This window comes from Sciurus vulgaris (genome assembly GCF_902686455.1).
Source record: "Sciurus vulgaris genome assembly, chromosome: 3".
Taxonomy (NCBI): domain Eukaryota; kingdom Metazoa; phylum Chordata; class Mammalia; order Rodentia; family Sciuridae; genus Sciurus; species Sciurus vulgaris.
In genome coordinates this window covers 7,595,140-7,616,236 of record NC_136463.1, presented here as the reverse complement: position 1 = coordinate 7,616,236, position 21,097 = coordinate 7,595,140, and the positions used below count along the sequence as shown (strand labels likewise).

The window sequence follows — 21,097 nt, the reverse complement described above, 5'->3', positions numbered from 1 at the left end:
TCTGAGGGGAGCAACCTTTCCCTCAGGACCACTCCCAGCACTGCCCCTGCCCAGGCGCCATGGAAACAGAGAGACGCCTGGGCCACTTGCCTCCTGAAGCTACTCACTGTGGTTCTGTGCTGTTTCAACGAGAAATAAGACGCGATTATTTGCACACATGTAGTCTTCCCTAGGAGATCACAGTGCGCTATGATGAAGAGTCTGTCCTGCCACTCGTAAACAGCGTCTGGGGCTGTCCAGTGGCATGGACACCAAGGACTGAGTGAATACATGGACGAGGTCCAGGGAGGGCAAAGCCAGTGGCCACGCCTCCCCAGGCCAACCCAGGTGTGTGTGGTGCACTGCAGGTATATCGGGTAGATGTCGGGGGTCTGGAGTCCCCCACTGTCCTCATTGCCTCTACCTAGAGATAGCTATAACCCCATCGATGGCTCCCAGGGGCTCTGAGGACTAAGTAATGTCACCCCTGCTCCCAGCAACCCAGAGCAGCATGCAATAGAATTTGTCCTGAATGTCTTCTTTGTGCTTTATTTTTTGGATCTGGGGATTGAATCCAAGGGTCCTTGACCCCTGATCCACATCCCCAGTCCTTATTATAATTTATTTAGAGACAGGGTCTCGCTAAGTTGCTGAGGCTGGCTTTGAATTGGCCATCCTCCTGCCTCAGCCTCCTGAGCTGCTGGGATGACAGGCGTGCGCTGCCCCAGCTCCACTTTCTTTTTGGTAGAGGCTTAATTCCATTACAATGAACTTGGAGGGGCTGCCCATGAAGCAGCCCAGAACCAAGTAGCAAGATGAGGAGATGGATGCCCGGGGTTTGGTGCTTTTTTCCCCATTGAGACTAATTTCTGTGCTAAAGATACATTTTTTCCCCCCCAAACTTGGGCTGTTATTTTGAAAATGGAGTTGGAAGGCTGCCTTTTCAGAAGCTCCATCGAGTGAGCCACAGACTCCTGAAGTCTTGTCTTTGGGTGTGCCTCTCTCTGCACCCACTGGAGCACAGCTCTGGGATCCCCGCTTTCAGCACTTGGGGAGAGCGGGCCCCTTGCCTCTGGCCTGACACGAACAGCCCCGTTCCGCCTCTCTCTGGGGAGCACGCGTGCTTGCTTATAAGTCACACCGAGGTTTTGTTTATGACCATATCACAGGAAAGTGGTTGGTGGACTTCCTCCAGTTTGGGAGAGTGAGATTGGGTGGTCTCACTTAGAATGTGGACCAGGCGGATGCGGAACTCACTCGGAGGACCTGGGGGAGAGGGGCTTCAAAAAGGTAGGTGGTGATTCTCTGAAGCCCCGGAAACTTTGGGGGGAACTGCCGCTGGCCCTGGGGGACTGGCATAAGCTCCACCATCTTCCCAGAGCGACTTCACAAGGGCTGGGCGCCACGCTCTAGACGCTGCCTTGGAACCGAGTCGGCTCTAGCAGGCTTGGCTTACGTACGTGTGGACGGAGGGGCCAGCGGCTGTCTCCAGTCTCTCTCTCCCAGGACTACAGGGAGCTCTGGGGGATAGAGTCACATCTCAGTCACCTCCAGGTCCTAAGAGTGAGCTCCAGGAATGAGCCTCAAGATGCGTGTGTGCGCATGTGTGTGCGTGTGCGCCCTTGCCTGGCATTCACAGGGCCCTAGTAGACGTGGGCACCATGCCCAGTGGCTGTGAGCACAGAGGAGAGCCCTCCAGCTGTATCAGGGTCCCGTCCTGCCTGTAGTTGTAGAATCAGGGTGCTGTCTGCCTAGGGCCCTTGGTGGGTGACTGATGCCTTCCCATGAGCACCCTGGGGGCCTTTCCCAGAGCCACTGGTGAGCCAGGCACCCCACGGCTCCACTTGGCCTCCGTCAGCAGCCCTCTGGCTGGACGAGGATGCTACCTGCCTCGTGAGGGTGAAGGGCTGGTCACAGGGTCAATGGGACAGAGTGCACTCGCCAGCCAGGCTCAGGCATCAAGCCACCCTGAGCCACGCTGCAGTGCACGATTCCTTTCAAAGCAGCGCTCTGTGGCAGTGGGACGAGCACCAGCAACCACACTGGCCACAGCTGCACGGGCTCTCTTGGGAACGACTTCAGTGCCTAGAGTCCCTCCTTCGAGTGCCTTTGTTCTCTGAGGACAGGCTTGAGTTTCTTTTTTAGAAAAAACCTATGGCTATTTGTCAAATGCATCAGGTTAGAGGAGTGCTCCGTCTCCATAAGTGTCTTACTGAATCTTTTCCACAAAGGTCTGCAGTGGGGGGATATCACTGGCCGCTGGGCGGGGCCTTGAGAGACACAGGGTACAACCAGAGCCTGGGTTCTGCAGCCCGAATGCCTGGCGCAGGGGCTGGCTCTGCAGCTCGGAGCTGGCATCTGGGGCTGGCACCGTCTGGCTGTTGGGCCTGAGACAACCCCCTCAACCTCTCTGATGCTGTTTCCTCCTCAGTACAAAAAGATGACACCAATGCTTCAGAGGGTCGTCACTATAAAGTGGTGAGGCATGAGGGACGCTGGGGGATGGGGTCACCAGTGTGACTTCTGATGTGTGAGTTAGGAGTTGGTGAAAAAGAAATGGGAACTTTAAACCCTGAGTCTTTGGTGAGTGTCCTGGGAACCTGTACTTGGTCTTAAGTCTGCTTTGGCTGATTAGCTTCCTCAGGGATCTTGCATTCATTTTTAAACATTAAAAAAAATTTTTTTTGGTGGTCCCTGGGATTGAACCCAGGGGCACTCTACCCCAAGCCACATCCCCAGCCCCTTTTATTTTTCATTCTGAGACAGTATCTTGCTAAGTTGCGGAGGCTGGCCTTGAACATGTGATCCTTTTGCCTCAGCCTCCTGAGTCACTGGGATTACAGGTATAGGCCACTATGCCTGGCTAGCCTTTAACTCTTTTAATTAAATTACTATTTAGGAGTGTACAGGTCCCAGGTCCTGGGGATATACCACATACTGGAAATATGCAGTGATCAAGGCAGCTGATTTTTGGGAACTCAGCCTTCAGAGCCAACAGACCCAAGACAACACAACTGAGCCCCAACACAAACCCGGGCCATCCTACCTCTCTGGACAGGCACCCAGAGCCTGGACTGGATCAACCAACCCCAAAAGGAGTGCAGGCACTCTGCTGTGACGACTGCCTTCTGGAGTCCGGGGAGCCTCCTCTCCCAGGGCAGTGCTCCAGGGGAGCAACTAGTTCCCAGTTGCTATGGCAACAGTGCTCAAGTGACGGGCTTCTTTGAGCAAATCAGACCAAGGGCTCAGCAGAGGGAGGCACTCTGGGTCCACCGGGGTGAGCTTCTGAAGCCAGCTGGTCTGAGGCACAGGGAACCTTTCTTTAAGGCTTTAAGAGGCCCTGGCATGGCCTCATGGCCATGGGGCTACTCTGTCCCCAGAAGACTCCTCCAGATTCAAGCAGGGCTGGTGACCAGAAGGCCTTGAGATAGCCCAGTATCTCCTGCACTCGGAGGGCTTGTTCCCTGAAGGCTGTGTCCAGCCAGTGAGGGTGGAGCAATGATGTGCTCTGCAGAAAGTCGAAAGCCACCAAGCAAAGCAACACAAAGTCCCTCCTGCTGGCCACCTCTATCCATAGACAGAGGCACAGCTCAGGGAGCCCCGGGCTACTGCCCCAGGTTCAGAGAAAGTCCCTCTATCTTTTTCAATTCTACCTCGAATGTCTAGAATCTAAATGCTGGTCACCATCTTTGGGGGAAAGAAAGAAAAGTCACGCATCAGGGGAAGGACCCAGGCCTGTGTGTCCTCGTGAGTCCCTCTAGTCCACATGGCTGCACAAAATTAAATACCCATCGAAAGCTGTCATAACCTGGCTCACAAGGCTTAAAGCAGCTTTGTCCCCCCTCAAGTCCCAGGGCCAGCCAGGCTAAGCTGGGGTCTCTCCCTGCCAGCTGTGAGCTGTGGACTTAGTTCGGCCTTTCTTGCTCTGCTAAACCCATTGGTAACCCTGGAGCTGGACAAAGCAGTGCAGGGACAGGCCTGAGGACATGGTCACAGCCAGATCCCAGCCTGCCTGGCACCTCCCCTCAAACCACCAGCCTGCTCCCTGGGGGTACCTCTTGCTTCTCTTGGAATGAACTCAGCCCCCTTAGCCTGGGACAGTGTCTCCATTGCCTGGCCCACCTCATGACAACTCTAAGCTCTATCTTCCAGAGTTATTGTCCCCCTAAACCAACACAAAAGACAGCATTTATTGAGTGGTTGCTGTGTGTCAGTCCTGGGCCAGACTCTCAGGGAGCTCCCCCAGAGCACATGAGAGAGCTTGTTATCACCCCTGCCTGCTCTACAGGTAGGGAAACTGAGGCTCAGACCTAGTGCACCCAGGACTCCCCAGCCCAGCGGCAGGAAGTCAGGGTCCAAGTGTAAGGCTTCGTTGGTCTCCACTGATTCCAGTCCTCGGACCCTGGCCCTTGGTGTCAGGAGCTCCTTTGGCCTCAAGGAGCTGGCTGAGCAGCTGTCCAGGCCTCTGGCCGCAGGGCCAGGTGGAACCCCTCGTCCCTGCCCCTTCAGCATGCTTCTCTGCTACAGAGAAGCTGGCAGAGGGTGACTTTGGCAAGTCTAGGGGACCACGTTCTTGGGGGATCTCATGATCTGGACCCCTGTAGTCCTGGGGGCAAACTCTGAGCAGAACGTGGGCATGGCGACTGACATACCAACAACTTCTGGTTAGTTGGAGGGCCTTCTTCGTCTCTCTGGCCCCAGACAGGGGAGGGAGGAGGGAAGAAGGAAGGAGACCCGTGTGGCAGGCCATCTGCCCAGGTGTGCGCGCCAGAGCTCTCCCTTCACCGCCCTGCTCTGTGAGGGGGCTGCTGCCCTGCCCTGTCCAGGGTGGCCACCCTCTGGCCCCTCACCTGAGAGTCGGAGATTTCCGAGGGCTTCTCGGTCAGACTGCTGCTCTCTGCTGGGATGAGGTCATTGTACTTGGTGACATCCTCATCGGAGTAGTGAAGGCTGCCGGGGCTGGGCCTGGGAGGGGACCTGGGGAGAACAGGGAGGGGGCTGAGAGGCGGCCAGGCCTGGAGGAGCCCTGGCCACAGGGCTCCTTTCTGTGACCATGTGCCATCGGCTGGTGTTGGGGAGAGGTGCCTGGAGGAGGAGGGAAGAAAGGGGCGCCCTGCTAATGCTGCCCTGGCAACTCGCAGGGTGCCCGGGGAGGGGCACGAGGTCCCTGTGGCCAGGTTTGAGCCCCTGGAGCCTGGGGCTGGTTGGGTGTAAACAAGATTTCTGTGTATCCACAGGGGTGCAGGGACATGCAGGGGCCTGGGCGTGTGGGCACCGTGGCGGGAGATGGAGGAGAGGCAGGGTAGGTGAGGCCCTGGGTGAAATGGCCCCTTGTTCCCTGAGGCAGGGCCCCGGAGCCAGCCTGGCGGGCTGCTGTGGCATGCTGGGCCCGCTGGCCCTTTCTGCGGAAGGCGGATTTGGCCAGGGATGAGAGCCCGTGAGCCCCGCCTCCGTCCTCCCCTCTGCCCCCCACCACAAGCACACACATGGCTTGTCCCTCCAAAACAGAGACAGAGAGAAGCTTTGTGAGCCCCCCGAGAGAGGCTGCCCCCCACCCCCCGCTTGCTGCCTCCAATGAGCTGGGAATGTCAATAGGGCCGAGGATGGGCACAGGAGCCCCTGGCTACAGCCAAAACCTCCCTGGAGCTCCTGGGAGCATAAAGCTGCCACATCCTATCAGCAGAGCGTGAGGTGCGACCCAGCAGCAGCCCCTGCCCTTGGAAAGGGCAGCCTGGTGGCCGTGGGGGTGGATCTGGGAGGGGCTGGGAATTAGAGGGGAGTCGGGAGCAACAGAAGCTGGGCAATCGCCACCAGCTTCTACCTTCCCTCGGCTGCTTCTGGATGCTGCAGGGTGGTGGCAGAGACACGCCGTTATGGCATTAATAAGGACCAGGGAGAGGGCGTCCACGCTTTCCCAGATGGGAGGGTTCAGGCGATGATGGGGGAGCTCCTGGCACCTGCCACTAAGGCGTCTGCAAGTGAGCCCTGGCAGGGCCCAGCTCACCTCGGGGCATTTGACCCCCGGCAGGCCAGCCCCTGGAGCGGCTCCCCAGGGGTTGAGTTGCAAAAATTAGCAAGTTGTTTGCCTTCTGCTGTAGCTGAGGGGTACATGCAGAACCCCTAGTGTGACCCATGCTGTGGCTGGGTCTGGGGGCACCAGGGCAAGCCCCCAGTGTTCTGCCTGGAAATGTCTTTCCGCTCTTCGCTCCCGGTCCCAGAGTTTGCATGCTGCTTCCCAGGACCAAGGAAGGCCACATGGGCAGTGCCTGCTCTGTGATCCTCCCCAGCGTTTCTCCAGCCTGCCCTGCCAGGCCCTGAGGTCTGGCCCCCCAGCTGCCCCCTGCCCTTCCCCACGCAGAGGGCTAGCTACCTGGTGTACAGGCCGTTCTTTCGGCAGAAGGAGTTCTTGACGGACAGCCTGCGGTTGTTGAGTTCCAGGGCGGGGAAACTGCTTTCGTCCAAGCTCATCATCTCCCCGTGGCCCAGGGCTCCGGACTTGGCACTGCTCCCTGTGGCAGGGAAGAGGGGGAGACACCCTCTAGCCCTGGGGCCTCCCTGTCCTACCCCACTCCCTCTCCTGTCTTGGCTCCCCATCTTTCTTCTGAGTTGAATAAGAGGCTGAGACGGCATCTAGGGGCCCGGTGCTGCCCACCTGAGCAGGTGCGTAGCCAGGAGAGTGACCTGCCTATTCCTGCCCCGGCCAAAAGGGAGACAGGTAAAAGTCAAGCCCGGCGGGCAGGGCGCGGGGCTGGTCGCTCACCCGAGTCTGTCTTCTTGGCGTATTTCTTGCTCTGACCTCGGATGATGAGCACGAAGACCAGAAGCAGGATGAAGATGAGGCCCACCAGGGCGATGACCACCAGGAACCACCACTCTTCGTAGAAGGGGTTGGCCTTCTGGGCTGGAACGTGGGCAGGGTGTCAGGCCAGGCGCTCCTGCCCCAAGCCTCCTGCCCCAGCTGGGCCCTACCACTGCTCATGTGCATCAGGGTCGGCGGGTCTGAGAGCACCTGAGACAAGGTTGCAAGGCCTGTTTGTCTTGGGTGCCGACTATCACGGCAAAGGCCTGCCAGAGGGCCGTTTCACAGAAGGTTCTGGGGTTGCTTCTGGACTCCTTAGGTAAGAGAGCTGCAATTGATTCATGATATCTGCCAGGGACACAGGAATTGGGGGCAGCAGAGTGCTAGCGACTCGCCCTTCTTCCCCGTTGCCTGGGGAAAAGGCTCTGATAGGCAGACTTACATTTGTGTGGGTGCTTCTCTAGCCTGCAGGGGACCTGGGCGAGTTTCCCCAAGGTCAGTTTGGATGGAATTTTTATTGGGTGGCAGAAAGCAGGGGGATTTGGGAGGCTGGACCCCATGGAGTGTGAGGATACCTCTTCTCTCAAAGCCCCCAGGACTGTGCTTCCCGCACCCAGCCAATCCGAATCCATGCTGCCGCGCGTGAGGGGGTAGCTCTGTGTCCCAGGCACAGCATTCCTAGGCCCTGACTTGATTCTGTCAACCTGGGCAAAGGAGCAGGTGAGTGCAGGGAGCGGGGAGGCTGTGTTTCTGAGCTCATCTGGTGGGTAGGAATTTTGAGCTGTTTTTGCCTTGGAGAAAGGGCTTTACCATTTAAAGTGGTTAGCGATTCGATTTGGATCACGGGTGTAGACAGGAGTCCTGTGCGAGCTCTGAGCTATGCCGGGGGGAAGAACAAGGGGAGGGGGCCGTGGGGGTGGGTGCCAATCTGAGCGCACTTAGATGCTGCTCAGTCAGGTCCTGAGGCCTGTCTGTCTGAGTTAGCTGCTGTTCCACAGGATGCTGGCTGGCCCTGTCTATTCCAGGAGGCAGTTTCCATGGAAACAGTTTATGGTGGCCTGGCACCCTCAAACCTCCTGGTGCTGAGCTCCTGGAAGTTCTCATCTTGGATCCACCGTTCTGCCCCTGCCTAGGGCCTTTGGAGTCCTGGGAAGGGAATCCCAAAGCTCCAAGGCCCTCAGCTTCCCCCGGAGTTGAGAGAGGACGCAGGCCCTGGCCCCAGAGATTGCAGCTTTGGGGAATTGAGGGGACCGTATCATTTTGAGGCCATCCTAAGCTTCCTTGCACCCTGGTGCCCCCCCACTGCCCAACCACTGTCATTGGGCTCTTCCATGGGGCTCCCCGACTCCTTGCCCCACAGGCTGGTACCTGGCACAGACTGGGAAGGGCTGCTGGGGGTGCCGAAGCCATAGTCGTTGACCGCGATGACCCGGAAGTCGTAGCTCACACCTGGCCTCAGGATGTCCATGCTGAAGGTGTAGGAGCTCACTTCCTTCGGAATGTCTTTGATGAGGATGTCCCAGAGCCCCTCATCTGTGAGAGCACAAAGGGGAGGTGCCTACAGGTGAGAGGAGCCCCAAGACCCACCCACACCCATCCCCGTGTTCCCCAAGGCCGCCGGAGTGGCCACTAGCTCAACACTGAGGGGCCAGAGCTGGGAGCTGAGGGTCCTCAGCAGATGCTTTTTAGAGACACATCTTGGAGTGTGTCTCTTATTCTTTGTTATGAAGGCATCTGTAAGACAATAAAAATAGGTACGATGCAGAAAATACCAGCCCAACAGGCTGCACGTCCCCAATCTGAAACTCTAAGATCTGAAATGCCCCAAACATTTTGCGCACATGAGACCACAAGCAGAAAATCCCTGTGCAGATTTATTTCACGAGCAAAATTATGTGTGTGAAATGACCTTCGGGCCGTGTGCATAAGGCGTATATGACTCAGAAATGAATTCTGTGTTGAGATTTGAGCCCTAGCCCCACGGTATCTTATCATATATGTATGAATATTCCAGAGTTTGGGAAAACCCCAAGTCCAAAACACTCAGGTCCCAAGAATTTTGGATAAGGAGATTCAACCTGTACCACACCTGGAGAAAAAGACTCAACATCTGTACACTCGCGTGAAAAGGTGAACTCCACATTTTCCGAGTTACTAAAATGGCTGGTCACTAGGATGAGAGGTTGCCTGGGGTCTTGTCACATGGGAACATCCTACTTCACCTGGCCAGGCCCCTATTTTTCTGATCTCCTTTTCCACTCAAAGCGTGTACAGCAGGGGCAGCAGGTGGAGGTACCAGGATTTCCTTCTCCCCTTTTCTCTTTTTAGTGACACCTGGCCAGGTGGCCCGGATTTGCCTTGGGATATTCTCAGCTCCCTCTTCTCCTTTCTTACCAGGGATTGAACCCAGGAGCACCTAACCACTGAGCCACATCCCCAGCCCTTTTTAAATTTTGAGACAGGGTCTCACTTAGTTGCTCGGGTACTTGCTCAATTGCCAAGGCTGGCCTGGAACTGGCGATCCTCCTGCCTCAGCCTCCTTAGAGCCTGGGATTACAGGTGTGCACCACCAAGACTGGCTCAGCTACCTTTTTTCTTCAGAGCAGAGATCAGAGAAGAAAGAGCGACCATGTCTGGTTGCTTCACCCCATGAGCGAGCATTGCCAGGGTGCTGGGTATCCATCACGGTGGCAGGAAGGCCAGAGGGGCCCCGGCCAGATGCTCTGTGCGGGGTACTGAGGCCAACTGGCCTCTGGAGAGAGGGCACCTGCCTGCTGCTGTTAGTGGAGAGACAATTGGAAATGTCCTCTTAGAGTAAGCCCCTGGGCCCTAGTGTGATCCCTTCCTCAGGGGGATGAGGGGCCAGAGGTCTTAGAAGCACCTTGGTGGACTGGGCTCAGGCCCTTCCTCCAGTGGCTTGCTCCAGGGGGTCACCCAGCCCCCCGTGGGCCCACCAGGCTGCTGCGCTGGGAGCTGCCAACCCCCGGTAGCACCTCCAGCTTCTCTCCACAGGCTCCCGAACTCCTGGAAAGATCTGCCCCAAAAGCTGAAGATGGCGTCCCTGTCTGGAGGAGTCAACTATTCTAACAGCTCCAGCGTCTCAGTCCAGAGCATGACAGAGCTGCCTGGCCCCCGCGTCCGTTCTGACTTTGGACTGAGCGTGTGGCAGGACCAGCTGAGGACCGCCTGTCCCCTCCAGTGTCGCCCTGCCAACTTGGGGAAGGCTGCTGGGCTCCCTTCTCCCTTCACAGCTCTCCTCCCGCAAGGCCCGCCGCCCTGAGGCTCGGCCTCACGGTTGGGCTGATGTTCTTGAGCATCTGCCTCGCGTGCATCATATCTTTTGTTCAGTCTCTCTCTCTTGCTAGGCTGTGAAATTCCTCCAGGGGCGGCCCAGGCCTCCTTGGTCCTTGTGCAGATGGTCCCCGAGCACAGGCACCTTCTAAGCATTTGCTGAATACGTGAATGACACCTCTCTTCCCTGGCCTGTGCCCAATTTCATTGCTTCATGCCTTGTAAGGCCAGTCTCTGGGGCTTCTTCCTCACGTGACTTTGGGTTCTCTTGCTCACCTTGCGGTAACCGTCGTGAGGATAATGCCACACTAAGTCCCCTGTCCAGATGCTGGGTCTCCTCCATGCCAGGGCAATGCGGAGAGCATGGGACTGCTGTCCCATTTTTCAGATAAGAAAACCGAGGCTCAGAGGGCTTACATCATCTTCCCCAGGTCATGGTGCCATGGAGCTGGAGTTTCTGCCGGGAGTGGTCTGACTCCTGGCATTGAACTTCCTCTGGTGCCCAGAACAGAGCCTGGAGTGCTCAAGAGCTAACTCGCTGCCCACAGGCTTGGCGTGCGGGGGACTCTGCTGCTGCCTTCTAGAAGCTGAGGCCTCCTGCCTGCTGTTTATCTCCCCTCATTCTGCCACACAGAGACAAAGGGTGTGGCCAGGGCAACGGGGCCAGGCCAGAAGCTGCTGGAATGTGCCACTGTGGCCCTGGCCTCCAGCCCTGGGAGGTGACTGATGTGCGGTCCACCGGTCATTGGTGATGGCCAGTTCCACCGGTCTCTAAGTCCCCAGAGTGAATCCCTGCCAGCCATGCCCGCACCTCTCTGGCCTGGAGAAAGTGGGCTGTTCTGCTTATTCTGAGTAACACAGAGCGCAGGCCAGGCAAGGGCAGGGTACCCGAGAGCTATCCTGTCCTGAAGATGAGGCACCGGGGAGCACAGAGGGAGCACGAGACGGGCAGGAGGCCGGGAGGCCAGGAGCTGCCCACCCTGGAACGGGAGGCTGCTCACCAGCAGCTTCAGGGGAAGGCCACCGCACTCCCCCGCCAGGTTCCTCCCTGCTCTCCCCTTGGCTGGCAGAGGGCTTGCCACGGGCGGGCTCCCTGGTGCCGCTTGGCCTGGCCTTTTATTAAGCGTTGTCTTGGTCCTTCCTTTGGTGCTCAGTCCTCGATTCCATCTGTGTGGACCAAGTCATGGCCTTCAAACTTGGAACACTAAGGCTCATGCTGGGCCTCCCTGGGGACACTGGAAACTCAGCAGGCTGAAGTCCAGGGCCAACATTCCAGAGCCGGCAACCAGGTCGGCCAACATGGTGGGATAAATAGGCGCGGGCCCTGGTTGGGAGAAGCACACAGTGGTCTCCTGGCCAACTCAGCAGCCCGCACTGGAGGGGCAGGGAAGGACCATCTGGAGCGGGGACGGAGCCAGCACGGAGGTGCCTCTGAGCTGCTTGATGTATTAGCTACACGTAACTGGGGTTATTAGCAAAATATGGAGGCAGTGGCTGGAGGCAGTGGCCTTGGGGAAGCCTGGAGTTATTAATTCTGCTTTCAGGATGACTCGCACCGGCTACTGGGAGGCAGTAACGACTGGTCTTGGAATGCTTCAGTCTCCTGCGTGGGGAGCTTCAGCTACTGAGACGCTTGAGCACTTCCCATTACGATTGTCATTTGCTATCAGCGTTAGAGCAACAGAGTCTTTTCTTTCTCGGATTCAGTCCCGCAACCACAGATCCGCATGATACGAAGAACAAGCCTGCTGCGCTCAGCTGACTGTGGTGCCTCTGATTAACCTGGAAAGCTGGTGACCAGGGAGCCGGGCTCCTGTAAGGGGAGCCTGGGAAGCGGGAGAAACAGGAGTGGACAGAGAGCAGTCGCCCAGAGTGACTTATCAGCTGCTCATCCCCCCGCTGGCTTAGGAAGCTCTTGTGATTGGATTTCAGGTTTGACAGGAGAGGCCGGTACAACAGCACCGACTGCCAGGGCTGGGAGGGCAGAGACAGCTGATGGGCAGCGTCCACCAGGGGGTTCACGTGGAGGATGTGGGCTTTAACTACCGCTCCATGTCCTCGCTCTTCTGGCTTCTGGAACCATCCTCAACCCAGATCAGGCCTCGCCTAGAACTAACAGCCTTTCTCTGGGGGCCTCTTGGGTGTTCCTTAAGCAAGAGTGCAGCTCGGAGGAGCCCCTGCCCCAGGTTCTCCATCCCCAATAGGGCCCCCTGGACCCCGCTGGCAGCAACCTGAGTGTCAGACACAATCCCCAAGTGCGGGGATTCAGGAAGGGGCAGAAATGAGCTGTGGAGACTCAGCCCGGGGGGAGCAGCAGCCCAGCCAGGCAGGGCCCATCCCCGCGCATCCCACCTGACGGCCTGGCCTCTATGACGTAGCGGGTGATGGGCCCTTTGCCGGGGTCTCCGCTGGACCAGTGGATGGCGATGGCAGAGCTGTACCGCACGAGGATGGGCACTCCTGGGGGTCCTGGGGCACCTGCAAACCATACACAGTGGGCAAGGGAGGTAGAGGATGCACAGGGGCCACCCGGCCCCTCGACCTGTGCTGGAGGAGTGGGGGATAGGTGGCCAGGCCAAGCCCTGCCCAAGAGCCTCCGCAGCCTCGCGATGCTGAGGCTGAGGAGCGAGCTTCCTCTGGGGCTGCCAGGGTCTCCTCTGGTCACCCCTGACCCCACTTCCCAGTCTCAGGGCAGCAGAGGGCACAGGATGAAGCAGAACGGGTCAGAGGGATTTTGGTCCCAGCCCAGAACTTATCAGATGGGCAGCTTGGACCACTTCATATGTCCCTCCAGTGTGCCTCAGTACGTCCATCTGTAAGGGCCTTCTGGAGGGTAAAGCCTGAAGCAATGCGTCAGGGGGCAGCAGAGGTACGTGCCACCATGGCAGATGGGTACGTGCCCCTCATGGTGTGAGGGGGCTGAAGGGCTCCCACCTCCCCTTTTCTGGCATGTGATGGTGACATCGCCCCACCTCCTGCCCCAAGTCTCCCTGCCCCCCACTGCACCTGCTGTCAGGTTAGGTGAGGAGAGAGGAGGCTCGGGCCCCAGGAGCCTTGGGAGGGGGAGGGAGGAAGAACTGGGCTGCCTGCCGGCTCTCCTGGATGCAGGTGTGTCCAGCTAGCGGCCTGGAACATCTGCCAGTCAGGAAACTGGAGCAGGAAACAGGGGCTTGCTTCTGAGGACCAAGAGTGTCAGGCCGCTGTTTATGGAGGGTCCCGAGCCCCTTCCTGTCTCAGGCAGCACCCTGCCAGTGCAAGTTGGGGGCCTGCCCTCTGGGCTCCTGCTTCGCAGAGCCCCCATCCCTTCTGCTGTCATTTACCAAGCCAGCAGACATGGGCGGGGCACCCAGAGGCCTGCACAGAGGTGCTGCCTACGTGCTTCTGGGACCCGGAATGTGCAGGTACCAGGCAGCTGGTGGCCCTGCGGATGCCTGCTGAAGACAGCACTGGACTGAAGCTCCTCCTGGGCCAGGAGAGGAGGACTGGGCAGGGGCCAGGGACTGTCACTTGGCTGGGCCCCGCGTCTGTCCTGTCCTGTGGCGTTGGAGGACTTCATCTCCTTCTCTCCTCCTCTCCTTCCTTCCTTCCTTCCTTCCTTCCTTCCTTCCTTCCTTCCTTCCTTCCTTCCTTCCTTCCTCCCTTCCTCCCTTCCTCCCTTCCTCCCTTCCTCCCTTCCTTCCTTCCCTTCCCTCCCTCTCTCCCGCCCTCCCTCCCTCCTGCCTGCAGTCCAGGGGGAACTATAGCTGGATCTTTCAGGTGTGGCGGTGGGGGGGGGGTGGCCCTGGACCTGGGTTCTCACAGCACAGGACGTGCTCAGGGCTGGGGTCCTGGGCTGGAGGAAGAGGAGGCTGGCTGTGCTCCCTGAGGCTCCTCCTCCCCAGGCCGGCAGGGTTGTCAGTGTTCTTCCTTCTGGGTGTCTCCCCAGCTTCCTGCCCCCCGACTCCTACCTTTCATACCCCCAGTGGGGACAGCAGAAGCCTTGAGTTAGAACAGTGACCCTCCAGGTGGCCCCCTCCTGTCCTCAGCTGCTGAGTGGCCCTCCCTTGCCTGCCAGAGCCCTGCCTGCGCTGGGTTCCTGGGAGACTCAGGTGCACACGTCCAAGGCGGGCTGGAGCAGGTGTGGGAGGAGCTGGGAGATTGGGGGGCTGTGGCCTTTCTCCTAAGGGTGCCCAGGGACAGATGCGCTCATCTGCAGAACCACTCCCGGGGACCAGAAAACGAAAAAGCAAGGTGTGGCCGGCTGGGGCCACCAGGGGGAGACAAACCCGCTGCACGTGGACGGCCAGGAGACCAGGGCTCTGTGTCCCTCCTAGGGCCCAGGCCAACCTGCCTCCTGAGAGGGCTGTGGGAGTGCAGGGGAAGTTTGGGGGCGGGTATACTAAGCAACATGGCCTGGGAGGTGGCTTTGTGTTCAGGATGGGATGGGACAGTGCGACCCAGACGAGAATTCTGGAGCCTAAATCCTGATCACCACACAGTTGGGGGAGGATGCTGGAGAAGGGACAGGTAAAGTCGTGGTCAGGGAGGGCTTCAAAAGCAGGGAATCCACAGACCTGGGGAAGCACAAAACGGGCATTTTGCTGTATGAAGGTGGCTAAGTGGGGGCAGGGGAAGCAGGCCCAGCTGGTGAGAGGTGGCCCGCTCCACCCATGTTCCCAGAGGTGCCGATCAGGACACGGAGCCCAGGGATTCTTGTGATTAGGGCAGATTGCTGGGTGCCCCCTCAGCCCCAGGGAATCAGGACTCTCTACATGTCACCAGAGCTGAGGGGGCTCTTCTGCACCCTGCTTTGAAGACAGGGTTCTGGGCCAGGCCAGGCCAGAGGCAGGGGACCTACTGGGCTGCTTCCTTTCTGGAGGCAGGTGAGAGGCTGGGAGGGAAAGAAGGGACATGTGGCCAGGCCAGGCCGTGTGCACTGCCCTGAGCCCCAAGAGGAGGGTCTGGGTTTGTGACTTGAGGATCCCAAGGACTCAGATGCCATTGACCAAGTACAGAGCCCAGGAGGCTACAGGAGGGGAGGGATGGGCAGGGGAAGAGAGAGCTCCGCGCTGCCCACTCTGTCTGCAGGGTCTAGCACAGCTCTTGACATCTGGGCCCCTCTGACTTGGGGTGCAGAAGGACTCGGCCCGTTGCTCCCCTACCTTCTCCTGGGCCTGTGGTGACGTTGGCTTCGATCTCTGGCCCGTAGGTGAAGGTCTTGGCTCTGATGCGGAACCTGTAGGTCATGCCCTCTGCCAGGTCCTTCACCCGCAGCCACAGGGGGCTGCTCCCCTTCACGTCCACCGTCACGATCTTGCTGACCCCTGGGGAAGAACAGTGAGTAGGAGTTGAAGCTGCTCGTGCAGCAGGGCCTCAGGGGCCACCGGAAGCTGTGGGGCAGGGGCAGCCTCCTGAGCCCCCAGACACGGGCTCAGGGTGTACCCCAGACACAGGCTCAGGCTGCACCCCAGACACAGCCTCAGGATATACCCCAGACACAGACTCAGGCTGTGCCCCAGACACAGGATCAGGGTGTACCCCAGATAGAGGCTCAGGGTGTACCCCAGACACAGGCTCAGGATATACCCCAGACACAGGCTCAGGCTATGCCCCAGACACAGGCTCAGGATATACCCCAGACACAGGCTCAGGCTGTGCCCCAGACACAGGCTCAGGATATACCCCAGACACAGGCTCAGGCTGTGCCCCAGACACAGGCTCAGGATATACCCCAGACACAGGCTCAGGCTGTGCCCCAGACACAGGCTCAGGATATACCCCAGACACAGGCTCAGGCTGTGCCCCAGACACAGGCTCAGGATATACCCCAGACACAGGCTCAGGATATACCCCAGACACAGGCTCAGGATATACCCCAGACACAGGCTCAGGCTGTGCCCCTGGGAAGCAGGCCGAAATGTCCCCAGCCCATAGCCACTGGGTTTCACAGAGCACAGTCCTATAAGCTGTTCTTGGAAAAAGGGGCTCAGTGATCCATGCTTGAGGACAGCTGTCCTGAACAGTCACTGGGTCCAGGAGCACCTGGTGGGAAGAGCACTCACCACCTGGTTGCACTTACAACCAGACCCCACCTGGACGTCACCCATTTTTGCTCCCCTATATAATGTCCCATGGAACTCGAATTCTAGGCTCTCTGTCAGGAAAGCCTTCTGGAAAGATACTGTGAGCTGGAGGGGACACTGGTGACCAGCTCCAGGTCCCACCCTGGCCCCACCGCCAGCCCCACCTCTGGGCTCCTCCTTCCTCCTGTGCCAGTGGGAGCTGAGATCCCCAGGGCCTCCAGCCCCGCACACCTGGCTTCTTAGGGCAGAAATGAGGCCGACCCTGCATCCTGGATCTCGGCAACCAGAGGCAGGCTGGGGTCACTGCCGGGTGGGGGGTGCGCGCTGAGCCTCAGGAATCCAGCCTCTCCTCTGCCAGCCTCTCTAAGGGCTGAGGCAGAGTTCCTATCTCAGATCCAAGGTTCACGCCCGTCACTGTGCAGGGACAGGTTTTGCAGCCCATGGGCTGGGCTCAGACCCCGGAGCTGGCCCTGGGTGTCTTTGGCACGTCCCTTAGCCTGGCTTCATCTGTTCTCCTACTGAGCTAGGGGATTAGGAGCATCCTAAACAGGGACGCTGAGGGTCAAATATAAGAACAGAGCCCCCAGTACCCACACTGGTGGGTGTCCAGGCGATTTGGTTGGTTAGCAAGGAAGGAACTATTAAAGGGTAGAAAGTGGGAGTCTGGAGGGATGAGGACTAGGACCAGGAACAGGGACGCTGGGCACCTGTCCTGAGCTGCTGAACAGAACCCTTGCCTGCGGGGGCCGTGGTTTTCCCTGCAGGGGAGGGGGCTGCTGGATTCCTGGGAGGCGGGTTTGCTGCTGGCCTGCACCCAGGGCTGGGGCCTGAGCCGGGCAGATGCTGCACTGGCTGGGCAGGCTGCCTCCCGCCTCACCGATGAGCTGGGCTGACACCAGGAGGGTGGAAAGACGCAAGCACATGCAGATCATCCGTGTGGACCCTGCACCCTGAGATGCGCTCACGTCCCTCAAGGCGGGAGATCCCTGGACATAGGCCCCTGTGCTGAAAGTGTGTCCTGCCCCTGAGTCTCGTCTCTGTGACCTCTGTCCTGTCGCCAGGCCTCCTCCTGGGGCCCAGTTCCCCCTTGGTATCATAACACACAGGTCCCCTCTGCAGGATGTGTTCCTGGCACCCAGGTGGTGGCAGGGAAGACTGAGGGCCATTGTTCTCTCCGCTGACCCAGAACTGCTGGCCGCAGAGTGTTCCCAGGCTCCGCCCCTTGTTCTTGCCAGGCTCCATTGTTGGGAGGCGTGGGAGAGGAGGGAATGACCACAGAAGTGGTCACTTCCTGCCGCCAGAGCACTGGTCAGTGGCAGGCCAGCCACACCCTAATGTCTTGCTGGAACCAGCGAGACCCAGGCCTCAAAGAATCAGCCTCCTTCCAGCCTCTAAGACCCCTGTCCGCAGGAGATGGGTGATGACAAAAGAATAGTTGTTTCTGTGCCCCCTGCCCACCCAAGATCACTCACACCTGTGGCTGGGCAGCCCTGGGGGGAGGGAACCTGGCAAGTGTCTGATGTCTCTGTCAGGGTCCGCTGGGCCCTGGCTGGGAGCCCGGAAGTGGGGCCTGGAGGGAGGGCTGGAGGGGCCTGAGGTCATCTGTGATGAGGGGCTCAGGTGTGAGGGGCACCTGCAGGGCACGTCTCTGGATCTGCAGCTTGCTGAGGACAATAGCGGGCAGTGACCCCCAGCTTGTGCATCCTCCTGGGAAGAGGCTTTGAGGCTTTGGGCAGGTTCTCAAAGGAGTTCCTGACCCTCCAAAGGGCAAAGTCAATCCTGGAGGAGGGCTGAGATCTCTGGGGTTTGGGAGGGGCTGGGGTAGGACTGCCAGGGAGCCCCGTCTTCCTGGTCCCTGTGGAGACCCATCCATCTTGGGGGCTCAGATCTCCCTTGCCGTCCTCCCTGCTTCGGCTGACTGAAGAGGAAGCATGTGTTTTAAGATTCTCTGCCTAGAAGCCGGGGGCCTGGAATGCCATGGCCGATCCCCCCGGCTTGCTGGTTTTTGCCTTGGGAACGCCTCTTCCCTGGTCTGGGCCTTGGCGTCCCTGTTTGTAAGGTGGGAAGACTCTCACTGCTTCTAACCCACGCGCAGCAGCCGTGACAGGGACCCCGGAGGAGAGCCAGCTTGTCTGGGGGCCGGGTCCCACTCACCGTCCACTGGGGTGCAGGGCTCATAGACCACCCTGTAGCCCTCCAGGACACCGTTGGGGAACTGCGGGGCTTCCCAGGACACGTTCACTGAGGTCGTGGTCAGTTCGCTGAACTTGACAGAGCTGGGCGCGCTGGGGGCTGTGGAGACAGCAAAGGGGTTTTGTTTCCTCCTGCGGACGTTCAAAGTCTTGGGTTTGGTTCCAAGAAACTAGCGGGAGTGCTTGGGTCTGGGCCTGGGAAGAACAAGAGTGCCGGGCAGACTTCGTGCAAGAAGGCAGGAGGGGTCACCGGAGGCCACTGGACCCCTCCCACCCCTCCACATTAGCACTCACATTTCCCAGAGTGAAGTCCCTGGAGCAGGGAGAAGAGGGAACTGTGTTTTCCCTGAAGTTGGAGAATTTGGACTTTTTCCTGAGAAGTGGCTGTGAGCCCTGGCTAGCAGCCCAGGACCAGCCACTGTGCCCTCACGGTCACCGTGGGGCAGGGCAACTTCCTGGCTTTGAGGGGTGCATCTTTCAACTTTCCCGGTGAGAAGGTGGGGTGTGTGGGCCTCGGCCCACAAGGAGGACTCTAAACAAGAAGGCACCAGAACGTGGCCAGCAGAATGGCCTTCCTCTCGCCCGCCCGCCCGGGCGTCCCAGGCTCATCACAGAGACACCACGCTGTCAAGAGGAGCCAGAGCCAAGGACAGTCAAAGGCTCCGGAAGGGATGTTTCTCAGACGCAAAACCCCAGAGCTGTCCTGAAAACACGGGGGTGAGGGGCCTCGGAGGGGGACAGAGAGGAAGGCAGGAAGCATCCTCCTCCAGGGTGTCCCAGATGGACAGGCTATTATTGTCTGGCGCTGCCTCCCCGCAGAGCTGGAGCTAATCTGGACTGGCTTCCGGCTCCAGAAGCTCCGAGCTGGGAGGGCTTTGAAGGAGGGAGGTGAGCTCAGGGGCCCTTTCCTGCCTCCCCTGGGTCAGAGAGACGTGGCACAGAACGTTCTGTCCTGCTGCTACAGCTACGGGGCTCCCAGGCTCCTAGAGCTTCACGTCACATTAGGCCTGATCGCACTGACAGACAGCGGTTGGGACAGGCAGGCAGCAGACAGACAGGCAGGCAGGCAGGACTGCACATTCAGATGCTCGCAGCCCAGCCTCAGCCAGATGGGCTGGGGAGTCTGCTCCCTGCAGCTGTTTAAGAGCCAACGGGATCCACAGCAAGGGGAGCACCAGCGTGGAAGAGTGGCTTTGGGAAGGCCAGGCAGGAGCCTGCCATGGTCCTCTAAACCTGGGGATGGGTCCCAGGACCCTTAGGGACACAAACACCCAGGATTCTCAAATAAAATAGCACAGTGTGTGCACAAAACCTGCGTGCCTCTTCCCTCATTAAAGCCTCTCTAGGTTACTTAGGACACTGGACGGCGGAAAGAGTTGTCCTATGGCATTGTTTAGGAAATGACCTGAAAAATTTCCAAGTGTTCAGTAAAGATGCAGTTTCTAAAAATAAATATTTCCCATCTTTGGTTGGTTGAATCTGGATGTGGAACCCACAGACCAGAGGACTGGCTGTATTCAATTCCACCAGGAGAGAATTCTTGGTTCTCTCAGAAATCCCAGGTTCCAGCCTCTGCTTCCTCAGGACCAGCGGGAGGACCTCAGGCAGGCAGCGTGTTCTATGGGGAGACCTTTGAGGGTGACGCCATGCTGCTGTCCCCAGGGTTCCCAGGAGCATCCAGTGTGGGACTGCCTGAAAAGTGGTTTTGGATCCTCCATGGCTTGCCCCACATTTGCTGGCCACAGAATCCTTACCTTTGCCTCCTCTGCTTTGCCCTCCTACCTAGCCTCCCTCCTGGCCTCCCTGCCTCCAGCCTCTCTTCTCATAGTCTGTCCTCTGTCCAGCATTCAGAGCAATGATTTTCAAAATATAAACCAGGCCCCGTTGCTCAATTGCTTAGCCCCTCCAAGGGCTTCCATGCCTTAGGGTGGACCCCAGTCCTCCAGGCCTCAGAGAGCTCACCCGCATCCCATCTGCCTGCAAGCACCTGGCTCTCTGTGTTCCTGTATCTTCCCCAGCCTGCAGGCCTCCGTACCTGTTGCTCAGAATGTCCCCCCCTCCTGGACTTCCCACAGCTGGCCTCTTCTCACTCAAGTCTCAACTCAGATATCCCCTCTTCCTGAGGCCTTTGTGGGCAAACCTGCCCAAGCCATCCATTCGCCACCCCAAGCCACCCACTGCGGCTGACCAACTGATTTGGTTAGATGCAGCCCCTCACTAGGGTGGGGACCTGTTGGTCCCATTGTGTCCCCTGCATCAAGCACAGTGTGGGATGAACAGGGCCATAGGAAGGAGGAGGTGAGAGACAGGCAGGAAGTAGGAGTGGAGTCTGGGGCCGGGGTGGGTGCTGGTGAGATCTGGGGGCTTCCTCACAGCTTATGGGGACGGCTTCCCTTTTCTGAGCTCTCATGTCTTTGGGGGCTGGGTTCTCTCACTTCGAGAGTCTCTTGGACCAGGCAGCTGCCTCCTCTCCTCCCAAGAGCCCCGACACCCCTCCTGCCCCCTGAGGTAGACCAGCCCCTCCCGGACCTCTGCCCACCTGCTTGCTGGGTCTGGCCCCAGGTGGGGGTGCTCCTCGGCCCATCCCCTGCGGCGTTGAAGGCCGCCACGCTGACCATGTAGGCCGTGTAGCCGGTCAGGTTCTTGAGCTTCACGCCGTTCTCAGCTAGGAACAGCGTCTTTACCCGCTCGGTGAGGTTCTGCCGCTGGGCCTCCCAGAAATAAATCTGTGGGCACAAAGGGCTGTGGGAGTGAGGGGGGACAGAGACACAGGG

The 21,097-nt window shown here is 58.8% G+C and overlaps 1 protein-coding gene across 1 annotated transcript in view; it reads right to left on the bottom strand.

Moving 5' to 3' along the window:
* SDK2 (sidekick cell adhesion molecule 2) overlaps nt 1–21,097 on the bottom strand; it is a 262,214-nt gene that overhangs the window by 8,003 nt on the left and 233,114 nt on the right. The window contains exons 37-44 of the mRNA XM_079133200.1: nt 20,863–21,049; nt 18,286–18,423; nt 15,211–15,372; nt 12,422–12,547; nt 8,147–8,311; nt 6,740–6,880; nt 6,350–6,488; nt 4,830–4,956 (exon numbers count right to left, since the gene is read on the bottom strand). Of these exons, the coding sequence (XP_078989326.1) occupies nt 4,830–4,956; nt 6,350–6,488; nt 6,740–6,880; nt 8,147–8,311; nt 12,422–12,547; nt 15,211–15,372; nt 18,286–18,423; nt 20,863–21,049 (1,185 nt within the window). The remainder of the gene's footprint in view (nt 1–4,829; nt 4,957–6,349; nt 6,489–6,739; nt 6,881–8,146; nt 8,312–12,421; nt 12,548–15,210; nt 15,373–18,285; nt 18,424–20,862; nt 21,050–21,097) is intronic.